The 23,012-nt window shown below is 43.8% G+C and overlaps 1 protein-coding gene across 1 annotated transcript in view; it reads right to left on the minus strand.

The window, feature by feature from the left end:
- The window catches only part of CNTN4 (contactin 4), a 116,997-nt gene that overhangs the window by 38,356 nt on the left and 55,629 nt on the right, over nucleotides 1-23,012 (minus strand). Inside the window, exons 7-9 of the mRNA XM_086619332.1 lie at nucleotides 22,237-22,373; nucleotides 21,157-21,286; nucleotides 17,101-17,251 (exon numbers count right to left, since the gene is read on the minus strand). Coding sequence (XP_086475458.1) covers nucleotides 17,101-17,251; nucleotides 21,157-21,286; nucleotides 22,237-22,373 — 418 coding nt within the window. The remainder of the gene's footprint in view (nucleotides 1-17,100; nucleotides 17,252-21,156; nucleotides 21,287-22,236; nucleotides 22,374-23,012) is intronic.

Consider the following 23,012-nt stretch of genomic DNA (forward strand, 5'->3'; position numbering starts at 1 on the left):
AGTTACTAGTTAATGCGGACTGCATTGCTCTAGAGACAGCCTTTGGATGAGGACAGTCAATCCACCATCGGCTTTGGCACATGTCAGGGAGCCACTCTGCTGTCTTTATTCCCTTGCCTTTCTCAGCTGAAAGCCACAGCCTTTACAATTTAAGCACACGGGCATCCTTTAACCCTGGTAACACGCCACAAAGAGTTCAGGGGAGACTTTTGCCAAGTTCTCCAAATCCCTTCCCTGCAGAGTCTCCAGGCCTGTTTAATTCTCATCTGGTAACTAAGTAATTCCCTGCACACTCCTGTTAACGACGAGCATTAAAACTGACCAATAATTGTGCAAGTTAACTAGGTTTTTTTTTCAATAAATCAGACCATTAAAACTTTACTGTGACTCATTGATGAGGAGGCCTTATGGTTATGTGGTTCTTTTTGCTGAAAGTGCTTTTCTGCAACGAATGTTTTGTCCTCTAATTTGAATCCAATGTGTTAGAAGTTAACAAGTAATTATTTTAACACTTCGAAATTTGTTACAGTTAGTTGAGAAAGTAGGAAGGACTTTCACTGATTTTGCTAATTCACAGATTTCCTTTGCAGACATATCTGCATTAAACAAGAAGAGAAGCTCATTTCAGGCCATTGAGGGTTCTCAAACTGCTAATTGGCTTGAAAGCAAACACCTCTTCATCAACCACTTTTAGCAATTTGGTTGAAAAAGTTCTTTCAAGACACAAAGTTCAAATTAAATGAAGTACTGTTCGGTACGCTTTCTTCCTCCTCTGAAATACACTCCCAGAACGTTTTCTAATATGATGTCTAGGAAGACATAAAATAACCCACATTTCCAATAAACATGTGTGTTACTTCAGAAGAGAGTGCTGGTTGCTGAGTATGCACCTCTTTAAATCACCACAAACTCAAAAAATGAGCTACTGATGTGCTATTGAATGTTTTGGGTTCTCCAAGACTACTAACCACTACGGTGGTAACAACAATTAAAAATGTAAATCTCTTCTTGCACAGGTTGATGCAACGGCTCTACAGACAACCTGGCTCATGGTCACTGCTAATATCAGAGAAAAATCAAAGAAGACAAAAATATCGATTTGAAAAAAAAAGATGATATAGGACAGTTCAGCATCCTTATATAAAGAAAGGTCATCTATTTTAAACATCGCGTTTGTAAGAGAGAATCTGTTGGTCTGTGTTGTCAACTGGAGATTTCAGGTCCACAGAGAGCAGAGACACATCTGAAATTAGGAGATAAAAGGATTGTTTGTTTCCTAAACTGAAGCTTTGGGTCCTACCCCAGGAAGAGCTGACCTTGTCAGTGTTTTGATCAAAACTCTTCTGGGGACAAAGGACCTTTAAAAATGCTGAAAACATTCCTCCCTAGCCTTCCTTGCCCATTTTTTTTTTTTTTTTTTGCCACTGCAGCAGTAAACATAAAAAAGTTGCAAGCTGAACACTTTGTGTTGCCCTAAAAAAGGCTTTTCCAAAACGGACAGGCACACAGTGTCCACAGCAGCGCCTTGGCGATGCCGCACGCCCGACGACCGCGCGCGCCCTTTGCCAGCTCTGCGGGAACAGAAGCGCCTTAAGGCATTTCTGTATTCTGTTGGTGTGAACTTTGAAAAGTACATGGAGGAGAAAGATGCATCTTTATGGATGAAGAAGACCTAAGCGTGTGCTACAGCTGTTTAGAGCTCTGCTGCTACTCAAAGACACTCAAGCTACCTAGAAAGGACCACCCTTGGCATCGTGGCCATATCACCATGGCCAGTTGCTGGGATCAGTACAGCAATATTAACTTGCCCAGTGTCTCCAGCAGCTGCTGGAAATGGATGGAAGAGGTCAGGCAGACCTGGAGCGATACGAGGGAAAACAGGAGCACATAACCATTTTGGTCTGATCTATTAGCTCTGTATTTCAGCTCGTGATGCTTCTGCCACATCTGTTGAGTTGCCCATCAGCAGGTTATGTTACCGAGTCTGATTCACGTAGCTCACTGCAGCATTCCCCAACGCTGGGCAGGATTCCTGGGAGCAGATAAATTATTTCTCAGTCAGCAACGTGCATTTAGAGATAGAATATGTCCTGTTGAGATCTGTAAGAGTTTTATCACTGACTTTTCTGGAAACGAGATCAGGCCCTTATTTGGAATGTAAACGATGACTGAAAACTGCAAAACTCCCAGAGCACACCATAAAACTGAGTCTCAGTAATTCCCTCCAGCCCAGCTCCAAGGAAATGTGACCTTCGGGTGTCTGACTGCATCACTTGCATCCATCAAAACATGCCTACGACCTGTGCTCACGTTTGACCCCACGCTTTGACAGAGTGTTTGCTTAAAAATCCCAGACTTAGAGTATCTACTGTAACATCTTGCTCTGTTGTTTAATTAAAAGCAAATCTATGCGGGTTCAGGAACCAAACAAATCTGGAACTGCAGAGCCAGGGGTTGTCCACCCTTGCCCACACCTCGCAGCCGCGGGTGAAAGCCGCAGGTCCACGCGCCGACCTTTCCATCGCGAATTATCTTCTAACTCACAGAGCGCACCCACCACCGACAGAAGACCTGTGCCAGGCAGATGATACTGCAGGTATCCCTCAATATATTCTTCTCAGCTTGCCCTCTATTTTGCTGTTCAGCAGATGGAAACACGAGGAATACGGATGGACTGCAAATGCAGCGCGCGGGGCAGGCTGGTGCGCGACGGTGAGGGTTATCTCTGCTGGACTGCAGAGCAGAGCTCCAATGTTTCTTCGGAGTAAAGTGTTTCTTTGCAGCAAAGTACTCGTAATTATACAGCGAGATTTTTTTCCTCTCAAATGGTTTCATTAGCACTGCTGCAATGAAATAAGGTATGTTGTTTCTTATCTGATAGCTTTAGCGTTTTAATTTATGAAATACAAGCGAAACTACGCTTGCTTTCACTGTTGATTAAACACATGCATCTGAAATATTTCATGCTTAGCCAAGTGAATATTTCAATTTTTTTTTTTTTTTCCCCAGAAAACAATGCTTAGCATGTCCGATCCTTTTTCTATTACAGGGAGAAAAGACGTCTTAGAGCAGGCATTTAAATGGATGTCAGTTGGAAGAAACACACACTGAGTGCAATTTGAGATAAAACTACCATTGATCCCTTCATGTACAGCCTTTGTGGCAGTGGTTGACGGGGCTATTGAAAAGAGACCGTGGTGCCAGAGTTCTTCTAAGAGATAATCCGTCTTCTGAGAGAGGATTTAGGTTAAATGTACCTGTGAAAAACAGTGTATTTCAGCCGACATGATGAATGGCCCATTGTCCCTCCTCCGGAGCCTTGCTTGGGCTGGGGGGGTTGGACGCAGAGGAAGAAAGCAAAAGCACCAGACAGAGCAGACTGCAATCTCAGTGGTGTGTTTGCTCAGCCTTTTCTCATAGTTGATAGGCAGGAATATCTACAGCAATTTTTAGCCTAACTGCAACTCTGCTTCATGGCACAAATCTACTGCAAACGTAAATGATTCCAGGCAATTGCATTATTTATCAAATTATTTCTATTTCTATCACATGTCTTTGTAGCAGTTTATTACCTTTTTAATAACGCTTCCCATGCAATGAGGCAGAGACTGGGATTATTAAAATGATCTCATAAAAGCAGCATTGGCCATTAGGCAGTGTCAGGAAAACACAGTGAAATTTAGAAATACTCACAGGTTTTGCTGAGAGGGAGGCTTTACTGCTCAGAGCACATTCCTCCCCGAAATCAGGGACACTGCTCACGAGTACCTGCTCATCAGTCGAAGAATGGGCTGGTTCGGAGTATGGTCCACAGCTAATAATTCCTGTGGCCCTGGGATGCTGTCTTCGTGTGTGACTACAACCTTTATGTGGTGTAAATAAGTAACTGTAAGGTGAGAACTTTCTGCTTCGTATCATTAATCCTCATTAAGGTACACGCTGAGGTCAAAGCCAACTTCTTGAGCCTTCACCCAACACCTTTGATGGTCCCTGGTGTGCAGGGAGGAGGGGGCGAGGGGAGAGCCCCGATCCTGACCTCCACCCAGCACCTTGTTATGCCTTCTGAGACTTTCCACCCTACATCAATACTGGTCAAAAATGGTCAGCATCCCCCTGTAAGGGGACAGGGCTTTCCAGGCTTGGACTTGGGTCACCTATCTAGTCTCTCAAATGATGTGGACAGTCATACTGTGCAGGCAGTCTTCTACTCATCTGCAACTTCTTGTCCAGGACCTGTTAGTTTTGATTTAGATAACCACCTACAGCTGCTTTGGTACTTATTTGTCTCTAACTACTTCTCTTTTCATGGTTCACAGAAAAGCCTGAGCTAATTCAGAGCCTCAGTCAAAGCCCATTTAATTTAGTGCATGTCTTTCTCTTGGTGAAAGCAGGCATTAGATAAGGCCTTCCTTATCCATGACAACTGGCAGGGCTCTTAACAGCAAACTCCCTATAATTAATTTTCAGGTAAGAACTATATTTGCTCAAAATAAAACCAGGTAAAATCCTGTTGCGTTGAGTTCAGTAGAATGTTTCCCCCAACGTTATTTTTAATGGAGCTAAAAAGAGCCTGAGGATGAAGCGTTTGAACTCCTGAGGTTGTGTGTGGCACAACTATAGGGGACTGCTGGGGTCTCTGTCGTGGGAATGCTTCTTGATCTGTAAAATACATATAATTTGTCCAAGGAAAAACACTGGCTGGAGAAGGCACTGAGAAACATCACCTTTGCATCATTTTTACTAGTACATCTGAGTCATGAAGGACACCAGGAGGTTTACTGCTAAATCACAGCAACTGCAAATTGGCTAAACATCTACGGTGCACAGAATTTGGGGTCATTTGGCACTTTCTGTGTTGTGGGACTACAACAGGAAAGCACAAAAAATTAAGATGAATCTTTTGGAAGGTCTTCCTAAGCAATAGCTGCTCTTACCGTGCTGCACTGAAAAACACAGAGTACTACTTTTTTTTTCTTACTTAATTCTTGATATTGATCTCCGAGAAAATACTAAGAAGACTTCGTCCAAGGACGTGAACTGCTCTGTGTAAATGTGTTTTCATTTTAGGCTTTTCATTTACAGGCTTGCTAAGTAGGAAGAATTAAAGGTGAGGAGCGTATAAATCACAATTCTTTCAGGTGATCATAAAAACCCGTAAATATTACTCTAGAGACAGAAAAAAAAACCAAAACAGAACATATTTTGCTCAGATAAAATATTTTTCAGAAAATAGTAGGGGCCCCTTTGGCAACATCAAACAACATAACTCCACTGAATTCAATATCAGCTTAAACCAGTCATGGATCTGGCATCTTAAGTTCTCCCACAATTTTCTTTTTCAATAAATTGGTTATCTGCAACGACGGAGCAGTCCAAATAAATAACACTGCATCCAGCCTGTATTAATATCTATAAACACAAAAGCTGTGTTTTGTCATCATCCTCCCTTCTGTCCGTAAATTTTTAAGACAAGTCTGGAAGTGACAAAACCTCATCCCGAAGGAGTGGGGCGGTGGGAGGGAAAGAAGTGAGCATTTACAGCTATTAGAGACTTCAAGTAAATTGTTTAAAGACGCCTAGAGTCATAATTCAAATATAAAAATATCCCTAGGTTAGCTAAGAAGAACAGTTCTCTACCAAAGATCTTTAAGGGATGCTGATAACGGGGAGAAACAAATAAAAACCAAACACAAACTCTGCTAGGGACCCTGAAGGAAATGAGCAGGCTGCAGAGAATTTCAAATAATAGAAACCTTTTGCCTTTTCTCCCTTTCCGCTCTTTTTCCACTACATACAACATTAAAATAAATATAGTAAGAAAGACCATGTCATGAAAATAAATATTTGAGGAAGCAGTTTTCAGTAAAGCAAAGGAAAGCTCATTTTTACAGCTTTCATTCCTCTGACATGAGGCAACGATAATTTGAGCTGTATGGGAAGATTCTGCAAGTCTAGAAGGGTCCAAGGGTGCAAAGAGCCAATTTTCCATTGATTTTGGTGGGAAATAAAGACCATCCCCCATGAGAAATGACACAGCTCTTCAACTTTGCAGTTTATTTTTACCGACGACGCTGGCTGTTTGCCACAAACCGTGAAAGCTGCAGCGGCACCGCGAAGGACGGGGATGCTCCGCGCCCCCACCGGCAGCCCCGGGACTTCTCTCCCGGAGTGGTTCTTACTGGTGGCAGTGGAAGGGCAAAGCACATTTGCAAACCGCCCCGTGAACGGCTAAACCATCCCTTTACGCACGATCACCCACCCAGAGACACGCTGGAATTGAATTTGGAAGCGCAGTCTCCAGCCACCCTCACCACCAACTTCTTCCCCAACAAGAAGCCACCACACTCTACCTACAGCAAACGCTTTGGAGGTTTGGAGAACATGAACACTAAAGGGAACTCCACTGAAGTTCACGAAAATTACTCTCTTATGAGAAAAAAAAAAATCTGTGCAAGAGTTTCTGTGCATCAGCTGCTGACACTAACCATTTCTGGAAGCATTCATGAGATTAGAGCAGAAGCAGTAAATGCATTCTCAGCTTATTTGTTCCAGCTGATACCACCCGAATAGAAGCCCAAAGGCATAGTCTTTCAAATATAACCCATCTTTTCCTCTAGTTTCAACAGAAAATGCCCACAGTACAAAGATAAATTAACCACTCCACTTGTAATTGACATTAACATAGATTTGCAAGATCCAAAGACACATTTACAGCACTTAAAAACGATGTTTAAATAATCATCAAAACCATCACCAAGTCTGGTAGGTTGTCTAAAAAGTTCATTAGGAATCCTTTTTCCCCTGTAGACGTATAATTATTTCCTTGGATTTTAAACACGCGTTTCTAAGAGTGTGGCCTTAACTGTAAAATCATTACCTTCTTGCTCTTAATCACGCAAATATCCAAGAGAAGAAATATTTTATAATCATTTTTTCCTTCAAAACGCTGCACAGTTACTAAACTCATTATTACTATTTTCTTCGACTGGAGGACAAGTGTGAAGCACACATCAATTTCAAACTAAACTGCATTTAGGAGACTAATTGCAGGCATTTATTTTGGAAAGCGTTGGCTCACGATGGAGAAACCTGCCTCGCTGCTGGGAGCCAGCGCCTGCCGCCTCCGACACAACAGCACCGCGGGGAGGAACGCGATCCTTCCTGGAGAGACTTTACAGAGAGGGAGAAATCATTCGTAGCCGTATGCACGGTACCTAGAGATGGATTTAATCATCAGAAAGATGTGACAGCTCAAGCAGGAAAAGCAGCAGCTGCTTAACAGCACGCAGCGAGCGACAGTGTTTCTGTTAAGGCTGTGCAAACATGGGACACGTCTCACCGTGCTCTGGGAGTCTGATGCCTCTGAGATGGGGCTCTCTGGGTGCTTCGTCCTCTCCTTTTGCCTGCTTCTACAAGCAGGGCTCTACTTTCAAAATTCATTGAATGGTTTGGGTTGGAAGGGACCTGAAAGATCATCCAGTTCCAACCCCCCTGCCATGGGCAGGGACACCCTCCACTACACCAGGTTGCTCAAAGCCCCATCCAATCTGGCCTTGAACACTTCTAGGGATGGGGCAGCCACAACTTCTCTGGGCAACCTGTTCAGTGCCTCACCACCCTCTGAGTGAAAAATTTCTTCCTTATATCTAATCTAAATCTCCCCTCTTTCAGTTTAAATCCGTTGTCCCTTGTCCTATCACTACATGCCCTTGTCAAAAGTCCCTCTCCAGCTTTCTTCTAGGTCCCTTTAGGTACTGGAAGGCCGCTAGAACATCACCCCGGAGCCTTCTTATACAAAGAAAGTTTATTCTTATACAAAGAAGGAACACACAAGCCCCAAGGTAAATGCGTGTTGACTTCTCTAGATACCCTGGGTCACAGCAGCACCGTGAGTTTGATCAAACTGCGGCTGGGCTGTGGTCACAAGCTTGTTCCAGCAGCAGCAGTGGTAGCAATGATGTCCTACATGTGTATCACCGAATACTACAATAACATCATGCTGAAAATAATCTGCTGGGAAAACAGGAACAGATTGCTGATGTTACAGGAGACTGTGTCAAGGTGTGAGAGAGAATCTCATTTCTGGAACACCAGGTGAAACTTGGCATAGGCTGGGATCGCGTTCATCGGCATCTCAGGTATGCTCGACAACCATTTGTGGCTGGTTACAGGAAATAAATTCCTAGCTCTACAGGAGCAGATAGACAAATGTGCAAATTTTAGGGATCAGCCTAATTACTTTACACGTACAAAACAAACCAGCACCAAATCTGGATTCTAAATAAACCTCTAACCCTTCTCAGGTAACCTTTTGCTCAAGCACAGAAGGAACAGACAATGCAAGAATGAACCGGGTTGCTGACTTACTACCAACGGTCAAGAAAGCTTCCCTCATCAGAAAGCTGCCAAAGCAAACAGTGGACAGCTAAGCTTTGTGGAGATCCTATTTATAGGGTTATGCACGTGATAGCTATCTCAAACTACAAAAGCAACAGGATTTATTATCTTTGCCAGATACATGCAAAGCAAAGCAAACAGGTCCATGTAACTACATGAGAGTTGTAGAACACTGGAACAGGTTGCCCAGAGAGGTGGTGGATGCTCCATCCCTGGAGACGTTCAAGGCCAGGTTGGACGAGGCCCTGAGCAACCTGATCTAGTTGGAGATATCCCTGTTCCTTGCAGGGGGGTTGGACTAGATGACCTTTGAAGGTCCCTTCCAGCCCTAACCATTCTATGATTCTACCCTTAAGAAGCAAGGAAAAGTTACTGACCTACTCCTAAAGAGAACGATGGTAGAACCGAGTGGTTGTCACCAACGGATTTCAGGTCACACAAATCAGTGGTTTTTAGTGTCAGCACACGCTAAACTACAAGTGGTCAGTGTTGAGTGGACAGACCCACAGCCACGACGAGTTTATGTTAAAACACACAGTGATACTCCAGAACAACGCAGAGGTAAAACCAGCTTCTGCTGGGATACAAACAGTCCGTGAACATGAGGCCATCAAGCCTAGGACGGCTTCTTTCCAAGACTTCTGACCGTTCAATCAAGTTCTTTCCTGGTTTGATTTAGTTCTCTTTTTGCATAAAATTGGCTAAAGTAACTTGACACGCCAGTCATTTCAGATGTTCCAATGAAGTAGAGCCATCTTCTGCCATTGTCTTGGAAAACTAAGATGAATGCTGCACTGTCGATTCGAACTTCAAAAAGCTATTTGCAGAGTGTCATTTTTCATTTTGCCAAGGCAGGATATAATGAAAACCCGACAAGTTATTGATGGTTTGGTTACCTGTCTGCCTTAAAGAAATTGCAGAGGTGCTTCATTGGAGAAAAAAAAAAAAACAAAACAAAACAGTCAACACTATTAATGCAAAACAATGATAGGAAGCATCCTTTGAGGTTTTATTTTCTGCTGAAGTGTCACTAGACTGTGTGTCCAAAAGCCACTGCTGGCAATTCATCTCTCAAGTAATCAGTATAAAAATATCACCATGGTTTGTACCCTGGCACCAGACTGGGAAAGATGTTCTGTCTGTCCTACTGCCATTTGCTTTCTGGCTGTTTAAAGTAATTAACAACTAATTAGGAAGTTTGAGGCAACAAATAAAAAATTGGAATTTGTACAACTTTTTAAGCTGAAGACACACTGAAAAAAATAAGAGAAAAGCCTTTCTTTTCTTGTCTGAGTTCACAATTTTTCTTTCCCAAAATGACGTAGCGTCGAAGCGAGTATGTTAAAATTCCTGTTGCAAAATATTACCTGAGGGGTCTGCAAATCAACAGCTCCTGTGAGGAGGTCCTTAGGATGTGAACTCACCCTTCTGGATCATCTCTGACTCTAGGCTACAGTGGAGAGCAGCAATGAAATACCTGGAAAATCTGGACCTACATTACTTAACTCCTGAAGCACATAAGTCACTTCTGAAAACGACTCGTGAGCACCTCTGGAAGCACGGTTCTGTCTTCTGAACGTGACAATGACCAAGGTCACCGGGCACTCTCTACACTCCCAAATGCTGCTGTGACCAAACTCAATGGGTAAATGCCACTACACGCTGCATTTCTGCGCTTTTATTGGCTTTCAGCTAAAAAAAAATATAAAATCTTTCTCCTTTAAGCAATGTGGCTTCGTGTGTGCAAGAGTGTGCTCATATATAACGAGGCTTGTCAAGACTGCAAGATAATGGGACCAACTGGGAAAATTTCCATGAAGATAGTGAGCGTGCCTGGAGTATCTAGGTCAGATCTTGCTCTAACAAAGTGCACTATGAGGGTCCCTTTATACAGAAACTTGTTTAATTAAGATAACAGATGTTGCCATTATACAAGTCCTAGAGAGTGGCTGTTTAATTGGACACTTTCATATTCTTTGCTACCAGTACAGAACATCATTTGTTTTTTATGAATTTCCTTCCTTACAATTAAACTGTATAAACAATGCATGCACTGTATATCCATAGAAAAGAAACAGCTCTAATGATGTAAGGGCTTTACACAAATAATAACGGGAGAAGAGCAATTTGTTTCGGGGCTTAAAAGGACAATTATTTTTCTGTCCTGAACTGAGTACACGTCTGGTAGCAGGGTAAACGTGACTTCCAATAGCTTTAGGAGAACACTAGGAATGAAGACCATTGTGTACATATTTCAAACATTCACTATTTCAAGGGAATACATATTAGATTTTCATAGAATCATAAGAATGGTTTGTGTTGGAAAGGACCTCAAAGATCATCCAGCTCCAACCCCCCTGCCATGGGCAGGGACACCCTCCACTACACCAGGCTGCCCAAAGCCCCATCCAACCTGGCCTTGAACACTTCCAGGGATGGGGCATCTACAACTTCTCTGGGCAACCTGTGCCAGTGCCTCACTGCCCTCTGAGTGAAGAATTTCTTCCTTCTATCTAATTGGAATCTCCCCTCTTTCAATTTAAAGCCATTGCCTCTTGTCCTATCACTACCTTTTGACATATTTTGATATACTTGATATATTTTGACGTGTGCAAGCTCTTACCAAGGGCACGAGAGAGCTGCCAACACCGCCAGCCCCGCTCCCCTCCTCGCAGCGCTGCCCCGAAGCACCCCAGGGCAGGGCAGGGCTCTCCAACACGGGGCAGCTGCTCAAGCCAGCGCGAGCCCAGACTGGAATACTTCACCCCACTGCAGTACCACAGCCTGTCCCGGTGCTTTGGCTAACCAACACATCGCCGGGTGGCTGGTAACAAACCACAGGACTGGCAGAAATACAGTATTTCCCTAAATAAAAGCTATTTATTTGCTATTTGCTTTTCTTGCACACATCTACAGTTGGGGAGCAAAGGAAGATGAGCGTGGTGGGGAGCCATGGTGGACCAAGAGACAGAAACATGACATCTGCCTCATCTGCTCTTGAACCACACAACACTACAGCTTCACCTCTGGGAAAATGAAAGGCTCTGTGACAAATAAATAAATGTAATTATTACCATTATGGCATGTAAATTAAAAGTCATTTCTGTAAGTCCAAAACAAACCCTAAGAAGACAGGACAGACTTGCAGGGAACACGATGCAAACCTTGCCTTACAAAGCACTGCCTAACAACCCCTTCCAACGCTACTCCAGCAAAATCATTCCATGCCAACAGCAAAACAGATCCCTTGACCAATTCCCTGAGAAATTTTCTTAAGATGCTGTAACAGAATGGCCTCTGGTAGTGAGTTATCAAAAGACAGCTCAATCTGTGCAGTGACAAAACGCCCCAGTTTGACACCCAGTCTTGGCTCCGATGGAAGAGCCCAGCGCTCCCACGGCGGAGCCCCCGGACACTGCGCACCTATGTGACACCACCAGCATGTTTGCTGGGCTGCAAATGTGGTTTTTTTGGTGGGCTACGGGAAACCATATGAAAATTAAGGGAGATTTAATTGTTTTCAAATGGATCTTTTTAATTAAGTGATGAATTAACTGCTTTAACATATTTTAAAAATGCTTCTTGTTCTATAGTTCAAAGAGAATTACAGTTCCATCGCAGGACGTTCCTCCAACAGTCTGGAGTGTGGGAGAAGCTGTGACAGAGGCTTATTTTAATTTCAGCTGGCAGCGCTCCGCGGAGCTCCAGGATGTGTCTCGAATCGCACACAGCCCGATCCTCCCTCCTGCACCCAGGAAATCCCAACAAACAAGCCAGCGACTACAGCGACTTCCAACTTCCACCACTGCAAGGACGAACCCCTCGTGACCCAGCACAGTTCTCCGCAGGAGAATTATGGAGAAATTGAAAGGTTTCTGTGATAAGATCACCTGAAAATCAAGGTTGTAAAGCACCAGTCTCAGTAACAAATTTATCTGACGTTGTGGCATTAGATGTAATTGAATTATGATGAGAGGATTAGCAAAATCCTGCAAGAACAATCTGAGTGCTGGGACTTCCCCGCCTACTCCTGCCGATGAATAACATATACAACGTAATGCCAGGAAATAATTGGCACAATGGGAAATAGCACGGACTGGAGGATGCTTGGCTTTAGGAGTTCAGGAGTTTAAAGGAAAGACCCTCCCTTGAGGACTTTCTTTCATTTACTTCAGTGTTATACAGGGGCCATCAATTAAAGGAAGTTTTTCCAGGCTTGTGGCTAACTATGGATTTCTGGTTTATATTGGTATATCTCATGTAAAACTACTTTCTACGTCTGTAACTCCCACTGACATCTAGGAACGATTGATTTGGTTTCTGAGGCAGCTTTGGAGCAATGTATATGCATGGTTTGAATCATCTCTCTTTCACAGGGGAACTGCAGAAGACCACATCTCGGTATACAATGCCTGTACGATGCCTATACCCAGTGTACACAATGCCACAGATGCTATATATTTTCTATCCAAAAATTTACTTGATAGTGACTATATTATTTCATAGAATCAAAGAAACGAAGACATAAGATTATACCACTGAGATTTAAACAAAAAACATAGGTTCTGGCTTCTCCAGTCTGTGCACTCCTCAATCAAGGAGTTTTTGCCTGGTTTTGAATGCCAGCCCTTCCTGGGCAGCTGGACAGCAACACTCTCCACCTCGAGCATCGCTTCTGAGTCACACTGATGTAGCTGGGAGATGAGAAAATAGAACCTATGTAATGGGACCCCAGTTCTCCAAAATCTCTTTTCTCCTATTGTAGAGTCAGAATAAAGAGTCTGGAGGTTAAACATCCCTGGAAATGTGAATATGAGAGAACCAAATGGTAAGTGAAAAACATTCAGAACTCAACTCAAACCTTTCTGTCTGATGAACGATCTGACGTGGCCCAAAGACATATTGCAGTTTTGCAAGGACCAGAGGACACCACTCCCACCCTCAGCTCCCAGTGCTTGTTGGCTTTTCTGGAATGATTCCCTACCAGCTGCAGATCCCGACAATCGACTCCAACTTCCAGGTTATACACGTAAGGGTGCATATTGAAAGGGTAAAATGACTTCTGCCTGAGGAGTGAGTGAGGAGTGCGGTGGGGCAAGCGGGTCCTGAACTCCATCTGTACATTGCAGCCTCTCTGGTGATGCAGCCTGCACGGCTTCATGGTGACCACGCTTACCTAGAAGGTGTCCCCTGCTCCTGAGTGAGGCTTTCCCAGAGGGTAGGTGGTTTTCAGTCCTGTCTCCCCTCCTGATGGTGTGGAAGGTGGGAGATAGTGCAGCAGGCAGCAGAGTCACCTGCTCTTACTCTACCAGTAGCCCTATGAGGCTGATTCGTACAGAGGGGCGTTAATAGGACCGAAGACCCTTCCCACAGAGTGGAACAGCTGTTTTGCACTGAAACGTGGAGGGAAGATCAAGGACAGAAAATGATCTCTGCATCTTCACCCATATAGAAACAGTCTTTATTTCCAAGCAGCATTTGCAATACATCTATTTCTGTGCTACAGCTGTTTCTATATAACATTTACCTTCCGGAGTCAGGCTACCAACATTATTTTGACTCAGTTAGGCCTCCAAGGCAGGATTTCCATTATTATGGAGATGAACTGCCTTTAATGACTGCAATAATGTAATTGCACCCCAGGGCAGAATTTCCAATAACACAATTGCGCAGTTCTCAACCAGCAGTAAGAGACACCTTCAGGGCAGGTTATTCATTAGGGGTGCAGCACACACCACCTCAGCCTCCAGAGAAGAGTACGAAACCTAAACCAATAAAGCTCTTTTTTTCCATGGCAGTCTCTACCCTCTGGGCAAACACTGAACACCACACTTAGTTTTGCCTCCTGGACAGCAGTAGCCTCCAGAGCAAGAGTCCTGGCAGCAAAATGTGATGCACACCCTTTCTGTCTCCAGCAAGGAGCCTCTAACATTACACACCACCTGAAAAGTCACACGAGCCCCAGGAGAAATGCTGGAGCGATTGCCATGGTAGCTGCCAGGCTGTACATCAGAATTCAGAGCAGCGACTGACGCATTAATGTTGCTTTTAACTCCACCTGGAACTGGAAGGACTATCTATATTGATTAACCTTCACACGATCAAGTTCAGTTTGGAGAAGTATCCAGATGTTCAGGTGCCTCTCTGAAACGTGAAACATCAGTTTAACCAGAGATTTAATTTAAGTTTCTTCTCCCACACCTGTCTCTGTTCTCTGCCCTAGATGAAGAGATTTCAGCAACAGCTTTTTTAGGCGTCTTTCTTCCTATACTTCAACATATTTTTTTTTAAAACAACCAAGAAAGTTCTTGTTTGAAGCCCAGACATAAGCGTGGGTACAGGGAGGCACTAGGACTGGACTCCAGTCAATGCTGCCGTCCTGCAGGATGGCCGGGAGGAGAAAATGTTTCAGCAACTGAAGAAACCAGAAAGACAGCAACGTTAAGCAGAGGAGCAAGCACTTGGCTTCGCCTACCCCTGCGAAGTCAGGCACAGTGCTGATGAGCAATGCTTCAATCATACAATACTATAATTTCCCAGTTGCACATTTCACACGTTCTCCAGGTACGGCCTGCGAGGACGGCGTGGTTAATACAGGCGATGGTGAGGATTCAACACTCTCGTCCCCACGGGAGACGCAACCAACCGCGCATGAGAACTAAAGAGGTCCAACTGCCAAGTCGACGGAGCGGTGCTCATTAAGACGTTTTGCCAGAGAGGCCCCGTTGGATGATCTGGAAAAACCCCTGGGCTGTAGTAGCAGAAAATTTCACACCTGCTCGGGCACATTTCACGTCTGGTTTCCCGTCCAGGGCTCGGTGCCCGGGTGGGAGGCTCCTGGTGCTGGCGCGGCGGGAGCAGGAGGAGCGTGGCGGTGAGCCTGCCGCTGCCACGAGTGCCAACACCGTGGTTCACCTTTGAGCTCAACACTACTGGCACAGACCCTGCAGCAGTGCCCTGGTGTGGGCTCCCTCCTGTCTACCGTGGCATGACTTTAGGTGACAGCGTTTCACTGAGGGGAAATAATGGTGTCTCCGTTTCCCAGCTGTCTAGTTTCACAAAGCTTTGAAGAACCCTGCTGGTTTTGAGGTTGGTGGAAACCAGCTGAAATATCTACAGCCAGTTCAAATACTCAGTGCAAAAGTTATTTGGAAGTAAACACACGGGCAACTGGAGCTACCACCCAGCCTTATGTGACCAGTGCATGAGCCACATTCCCTTGGGAAATCAGGATCCAGTGTATTATAGCACCCAACTTTTAGGTAAGTTTGCAGATGAGAGAGCAGTGCCAAAACCCAAATAATATCACTTTGTTGTCAGCATTGTACAGCAGTGACAAAGGAAGAAACACAGTTGCTGATACTTCTTTCCTTTCCTAAGCCTTTCCTCAAACAAACTAATCCTTCCTCTCTCACTTCTAAATTAAAATAAGGAGAAAGAACTGTGCCATGCCGGGAGAACAGAGTCAGAGAAAACAGCTCATTTCAGCTACCGACTGCGCCAGCGAGGACAGGGAGACAGATGGGAGCTCATGGGACTGACACTCCAAAACTTCCAGTATTTAATATTTTCCATCCTTTGCACAATCTTCACCAGAAGAACAAGTTATTTCAGTTTTAAAAATCCATATCCCTTCATCTATTATGACTTTGACCTCACACAGCTTCGTACCCTGGCTGCTGGAGGATGCTGTGTGTAATTGATCCCCCAACTCTTTTTATCCCAAGAGGTGAATTTGAACAGTCTTTAGACAATAGCTTTGTAAAGACCAGGTAACAGGAGCTAAATAAGTCAGAAATAGGTCGTTCACCATTTTACTCATCTGGCTCTAAATGAGTTATAGCTTTCTGCATACTCACTTACATCACCACAGTATATATTTCAGCATCCGTTACAGGCAGGCAGATTGGATGGAGCAAGACTAGACTTTCCAAGATAAAAGAACAGCTCTAACAGGTTTAAGCTTTTAAAAATAACAATTTCCTGTAATTTCTGGCTTTTTGACCTTCACTAATAGGACAGGATTTTTCCCATCAATCCAAGTGGTGCATGGTATTTTGGAGGGCTGTCAAGGACAGACAGCTCCCCAGGTCCTGCTCTTGGGCATCCCACGAGCAGGACAGGTAACACAACCACACCTCTACACAGTCAACAACAAACCACTGCAAAACCATGCATGCCAATTTAAAAGGTAGGCTCCTACCTCCTACCAATGCTCTCCTTTTGAATTTAAAAAAAACTCAAAAAACCCAACAAAAAAAAGACTTGGTCGGTCTGAAAAAGCCGTCTGCAAGCCAGGCATTAGGACTGCCAAAGTAATTACTGATCCCAAATAACTCCTGTTTGTGGGACATTGAGTCATGTCCCTGAGCAGCCTTAATTTGCAGCGAAGAGTTTTATCTCCTGGGAAATTTGTTGAAAAACAATGGCTACTTAGAGCAACGCAGAGGCAAAATATTTGATTTTTAGAATCCATCTCTATCAGCTTCTTGGCAGGGATGCTTTAATAGTACACAGAGACTGGGATGAACACAATGGGAATAGAAATCTCACCCCCAGCTCCTTGAGATTGAACACTAGCTGTTTTCACATTTATTTGCAAGTCAATTTTGGGAAGCTATTAATGACAAATTTAGCTTTCATTGCCGAAAGCCCCTGGGTTGGAGCAAGCTAATGAAAGAAATGGTTACTTTAAGACATTACCTCTCATTTTCTCTCAGGACGTCTTTTCCTTTCTTCCAAGAATAAGTAGGTCTGGGGGAAGCTTTCGGCTTACACTCAATGATTACTTCACCACCCACTTTAACAAGAGTTAACTTTTTCAAGAGTGTTTTGGAAAAGTCTGGACCGACGGCTGAAAGAAAAAAAAAAAAAAACAAAACAATGAACAGATCAGAATTCCCTCTGGACAAAACAAAGTCAGGCTCTTTTGAACATTCCAACATTCCAGGGCTACTTCTCACCTGCAATTCCTAAACTATTCTGACTCATGAACTGTATGCACGGAGGGATGGGGCAAAGAGACACCTGAATGCTTCAGCTCTACTTGTTTGGAAATGCACGTTGAGCTACAAACCTCGGGCAGCAGCACCCTCGGTGGGCAGCAGAACCCGGTGTCACACACATCTTACTCAGGGCAGGACCCCTAAGAACGACGCCTGCATGAACTGCATAATGGATTTTCTTTTTTGTGTTGTAACAGTGTGATTATCGTTTTGTCAAAAGTTACTATGTGCAGAGCAACAGCATACAGGAAAATCGTCACAAGCACAGAACTCACATAATTAATCAGAAACGTTCGTATTTCCAGAAATGTTGACATTTTTATGCTTTATATTCCCAATTGTTGCATAAGCAGGGTCTTTTATTTTCAGGCTGTAAAGGTGACACAGCCAGGTCCTGAACAGAGTGAAACAAAGCCAGACTTAAGTAGGCACCAGGGTACAAGGCTCTCCTGAATCATCTCTCTTAGTCCCTCCAGGGCACACTGCTGTTCTCTGAAAAACACTCAGATACTCCTTGAAGCCAACACCAAAGCCCTGCAGACAGTCTGCAGCCCGGCTGCCAGGCACGCCAGGAGGGAGGAGATTGTTTGGCTTCTGATTCCTGCCTCAAAGGACTTTTCATGATTTATTTGATGGGACTCGATGACAGGCAGAGCTTTGAGGCGGCCACCTCTAGACTGACTCTGGCAGTGAGCTCCCCAAAGACAACCAAGAAGGTTTTATTTGTATCAAGTGGGACAATTAATTTTTTCAATACAGAAAGCTCAAAGCAAACAGGTGAGGCAGCTTACGGGTTTTACAAGCAACTCTTGCCCCATCACTCTGTCTTTGCTGACAGGAGTCGACTTTCTGATGGATCAGTGGTGGCAAACTCTGCCCAGTCTCCCCCGATTCTCCGTGTCCCCTTTGCTGGCTGTGTGCCTGCACCCCGTGCCTCCTGTCCCAGCCCCGTATCCCCCAGCCTGCAGCATTTTCCTTGACTTTCTTGCTGTGCTCTGGGAGGTGAGAGTTTAGATCACCACGCATTGCACCTGCTTGGTGCTCCACAGAACGATCTAAAGCTCACCTGAAGCAGCTGGGAGACAAAAACCTGCCGCGTGGTACAGAAAGCAAATTCATTTTTCTTAGGGCATCTCATCTGCCTCAATTCTTCTGCATATCATTCCTGCTGCAAAAGAGTTCAATAAAACATGACCCTACACTGATAGCGGGATGGGCTTTATGATCGAACAGATCTCATCTTCCACTTTCATGAATCAGAGCTCACTAATCGCTGAGCTGTCTTGTCTTCTACGTCTAATCGCTGACGGCTGACTTCATTTTAGCATAGAGGAAAACATGTGTGTTACTAGAGACTATAAAAGAGCTTTCTGAAAACCAACACCAGCTATGTAAAACATTTCAAAATTAAAGGAGGCATCCTGAGGACGACTTCCCACCAACGCACTCAGAACCAGATGGATTATTTTTTATACTATGTTATCATAATTAATACATTATCACTTTTGGAAGTAATTTCTCAGATGGTTGTCCAAAATTTATGGGCAAAATAGATTTTTGAATAATCCTGTTATTTCCATCTCTGTAACGAACAGTTTAGACTGGGCTTTTTGCAAGTAATTTCTTATTTCCTTCTTGGTCCTGCATGAGCTAGAGTCGTTGCATGATACGGGTTTTATTCTGTGATGTTCAAAATGTTGTCATCCGACGTTTAGAAACTCTGGCCTCAGCTCTCAGCACTACTACAGCTTCCCTGTGCCACTTCAGGGATAATGCATTTAATTTCTTCACACCTTGTTTGTAAAATGAGGATTTTAATTACTTTTTTTTCACTCTAAGTACATCCTTCTTTTTTTTTTTTTTTTAACATTTAGCACGAAAACTCTTTAAGGCAATGACTGCATCTTACTACAGGTTCTTACAATGCCCAGCACAACAGGATCCTGGTTTCATCTGAAGACTCCAGGCAATGTAACTGACAATAATCATGGAGAAGAATCACTCTGAGAAAAGCTCCGTCTGTAATTTTCCGTTTCTCTTTTTCACTCAATTTTGCTATAAGTCTCACTTGCTATTAGTGGTGTTTAATCATTTCAAGTGCTTAACTTCAGGACCTTTTGAAATAACCATTTTCACACTCAGAAAGATCTGTTTAAAAGCTAACATTTCTCAGTCAGAGCTCAGAATATTGACCTCCATTGAAAACCCTAGCAAAAAGGAAAACATGCTGGTTTTCTTTAAAAATATACTAAATTAAATCACAGATCCACGGAAATTCATCTGCAGCACACCGTTCCGGCACTTTCCCCGTGACGTACAGAAGCAACATCGCGTAACCCAAACGAGAAGTCAGCCAAACACAAGTTATCCAGCAGGATTTTAAGAGCAGACTTTCCAAGGTCTTTGCTTTTCGTGCAGATACGAGGTCGGCCCCTGGGTGCTGTGGGGCTGCCAGGCACCAGAGGTACCCACCAACAAGGGCTAAGCCTCTGTCTTCTGGGGTCTGCCTTCCTCCCAAAGACTCATTTCTACCACAGTTTTGAATAGACAGGAAAAGCATCAGTGGGTTTATTTCGATTTCTTTCACGCAGTAACATGTCCAATAAATCTCAGCACCGTGAAGTCTCATTTATTGAGCATTATTGTATTTTTCTTGAACAGCAACAATGACAATCTTTCAAATGAATTTTTTTTTTTCTATGCGGGCATCTATCGCTGCTGATAAAAAATGACCCACGTTGAAAACGCCGTAATCAGAAAAGACCTCATGCTTTGTTCTTCAGGATAAAGCAGGGAATGATGCTATTGAACATTCGCTTTGAAAACAACGCAACCACTATTTTGGAATCATGAATTCTATTTAACCCTTTGAAACTACTTATCTCGACGTATCGGTTCCCAGGCCTGCCACTTGTACAACAGCAATGCTTGTGAATGAGGTACGAGCCCAGGACAGCTGAGGCTGGCAGGGTCCTCTGTAGGTGGTCCCGTCCCACCCTTGCTCAAGCAGGGGCAGCTACAGCAGGTTGCCCGGCACTGTGTCCGGTTGGGTGTTGAGTATCTCCAAGGACAGAGATGCCAGAATCTCTCTGGGTAACCTGTTCTAGTGTTCGACCACTCTCATGGTAAAAAAGTTTTTTTCTTACATTTAAATGGCATTTCCCATGTTTCAGTTTGTGTCCATTGCCTCTTGTCCTGACACTGGGCCTGATTCTGTAACCTCTGCTCCCTCCTGTCAGGTATTCAACCACCTGGATTCACAGGCAGTTTTTCCTTATGTTAACTGGGGACAAGTAGAGTAACAAAAGAGAAGTTGTTCTTCTTGGCAAGGGTTTGGGACGGGAGCATCATGATTGCCATTAGAGTGGTGAAAGGTCTATTCAGAAAGGTGGGTTTCCAACATTTCCTCAAGAGAGTCAGTCCCCACAGCCCACAAGCAGACTGTTACTGTCCAGTATGCTCTGAACCGGGGCAAGACTCGGGTTTCTTGACAACATTTTTCTAACCAGCAAGAGGTGAGTGAGCTTGCCAGCAATCTGTGCTCGGTCACCAGGATGAGTGTGAGAAGATGGGATGATGATGTGCTTTGTCTATCCACTTTCTCAAGTTTTCATTTCATGCACTACTTAAAAACAAGTTATCAAAGATCCTCAGTAGCTCTTCTGCTTCAGATGCTGAAACTTGGAAAAACCAGTTAGGGTGAAGGTTTTGCTGGTTTTGGAAAGTTTGCAGTTGTTCAGGAAAGTTCACTTACCTATGACACTCAGCTCTGCACTGGCAAAAATGATGCCGTGTCTGTTTTCCGCTACACACTGATACATGCCGGCATCTGACAGGCTGACGTTCGTTATCGTGAGCGAGCCCTGCTCTAGTTGAACTCTGCCCTGTAGGAAACAGGAAAATCAAGAAAAAAAGTAAATAAGGAGATCCATCCTTGGAACAACAACCCAGTGGTGGTTGTGCTATATTTTACACCAAGGCAGACAAAAAAAAAGTAGCAGTAATGGAAAGAATTTGCATGCTTTAATCTACTTGTCTGCCAGCTAAATTTATGTCGGGTCAGATACTAAACAGTAAAACCAATACAGTAGTTGGTAAATGCAATTTAAATTGAAGGACTTTCCCTTGACTTTTCATTGATTTAACACCCAAACCATTTAGATTAATATGCCTTTCAAGTAGATAAACGTGAATCAAAAAATTGCACTTTTGTTCAACAGTGGCACATCGCAGCCAACCGTATTCTTTAAAACAACAATGGTATTATGAGTATACGTGGCAACGAAGGCTAGTAAGACTGGTTGCCATCTTAGCACAGACAGAAATACTTAAAATCCTCTGCAGTTTACTGAAAACAATATAGATGTGAATAATTTCATGATGCTTTGCTTCGTATCAGCCACTAATGTGATTTAAGCACAAGACCATCTGGTAGTGACCAGCGTGAAGCAAGTAAAATTAGCGTGTGGAACAAAGGACCAGGGTATCGTTTGTCAGCCTAAGGATATGGAGCTCGTGTTATCAATTTTAATAAGTACAGCAAAGTGTTCCCTCCCTCCCCAGGAGTTTCATCATTTAGAAAAATAGTAATATAAAGAGCTATTGGCTTTCTACTTGGCCGCAGGGCAGAAATCTAACGTTTGTGCAATCTCTACCAGGGTTTGATCAAATCTGGGCTGCCATATTCTTTCCCAATAAGCAAAGGGGCCAAAAAAAAAAAAAAAAAAAATCTCTGGCTAGGGTGAAAGCAATGCTTTGGTGACTTGTTTCAGTTGGTGGTTGTGAGCTGGTGGAGCACGGACGCGCTCGCAGAGCCTCCTCCAGCGGTGCCGACCTGGGGCAGCAGCAGCTCCCCGTCCTTCAGCCAGCGGTACGAGGGCTTCGGTCTCCCGCTCGCTCGGCATTCCCAGGCGACGCTTTCCTCTATGGCTGCGTGCGCGTCGCTGATCTTCTGAATCCAGTTGGGCTGAGCTGCAACGCGGAAGAAAAGAAGAAAGCTTCAAGCCTGCAACCAACAGCGTGCTCTCCAGGTGCAAGCCAACGGCCAGTTCTTTCTTCGTTAGCACATTTAAGAGTCGGATTTAATAACAAGCTTAATTGCTAAAGATTATTTTTTTTCCCCCCCTAAGTCCAGTTGCACCAGTCTGAAGGTGGCACGCGCTAGACCAGAACCTGTTTTCATTTTATTTTTTAATAAAAACACTTAATGAAAAAGAGTAGCTTCAGAAATCCTGATCATCGTATGAAAACAAAGCAACAGTTCCTGTGCTGCCCCAGTGAAACCAACGGCACGGTTAGACCCCTGGTCCTTCAAACAGAGACATTTTCTTCTTCAGAAGCTATATGACTCGGGCTTCAAAGCTCTAAAATTCAGCAAGCGACTTCAAAATATGTAATTTAGAGCTACCTCTGCATTGCAATTAAGGCTATTCCAGTAACTGAAGCCTGCATGGTTATAGGCACTACTCCAGGTCAAACTCTCAGTCTTTTCTTACATCGGGGCCATATCTACGAGTACTGCCACAGGAAGATCTTCCAAGTGTATGAAAAATCTTTGGACTCAATAATTGTATTACTGACATAGAACAAAGCTAGAAAGTCCAAAACCAG

The sequence above is a fragment of the Tauraco erythrolophus genome, chromosome 12, assembly GCF_009769465.1.
Source record: "Tauraco erythrolophus isolate bTauEry1 chromosome 12, bTauEry1.pri, whole genome shotgun sequence".
NCBI lineage: Eukaryota > Metazoa > Chordata > Aves > Musophagiformes > Musophagidae > Tauraco > Tauraco erythrolophus.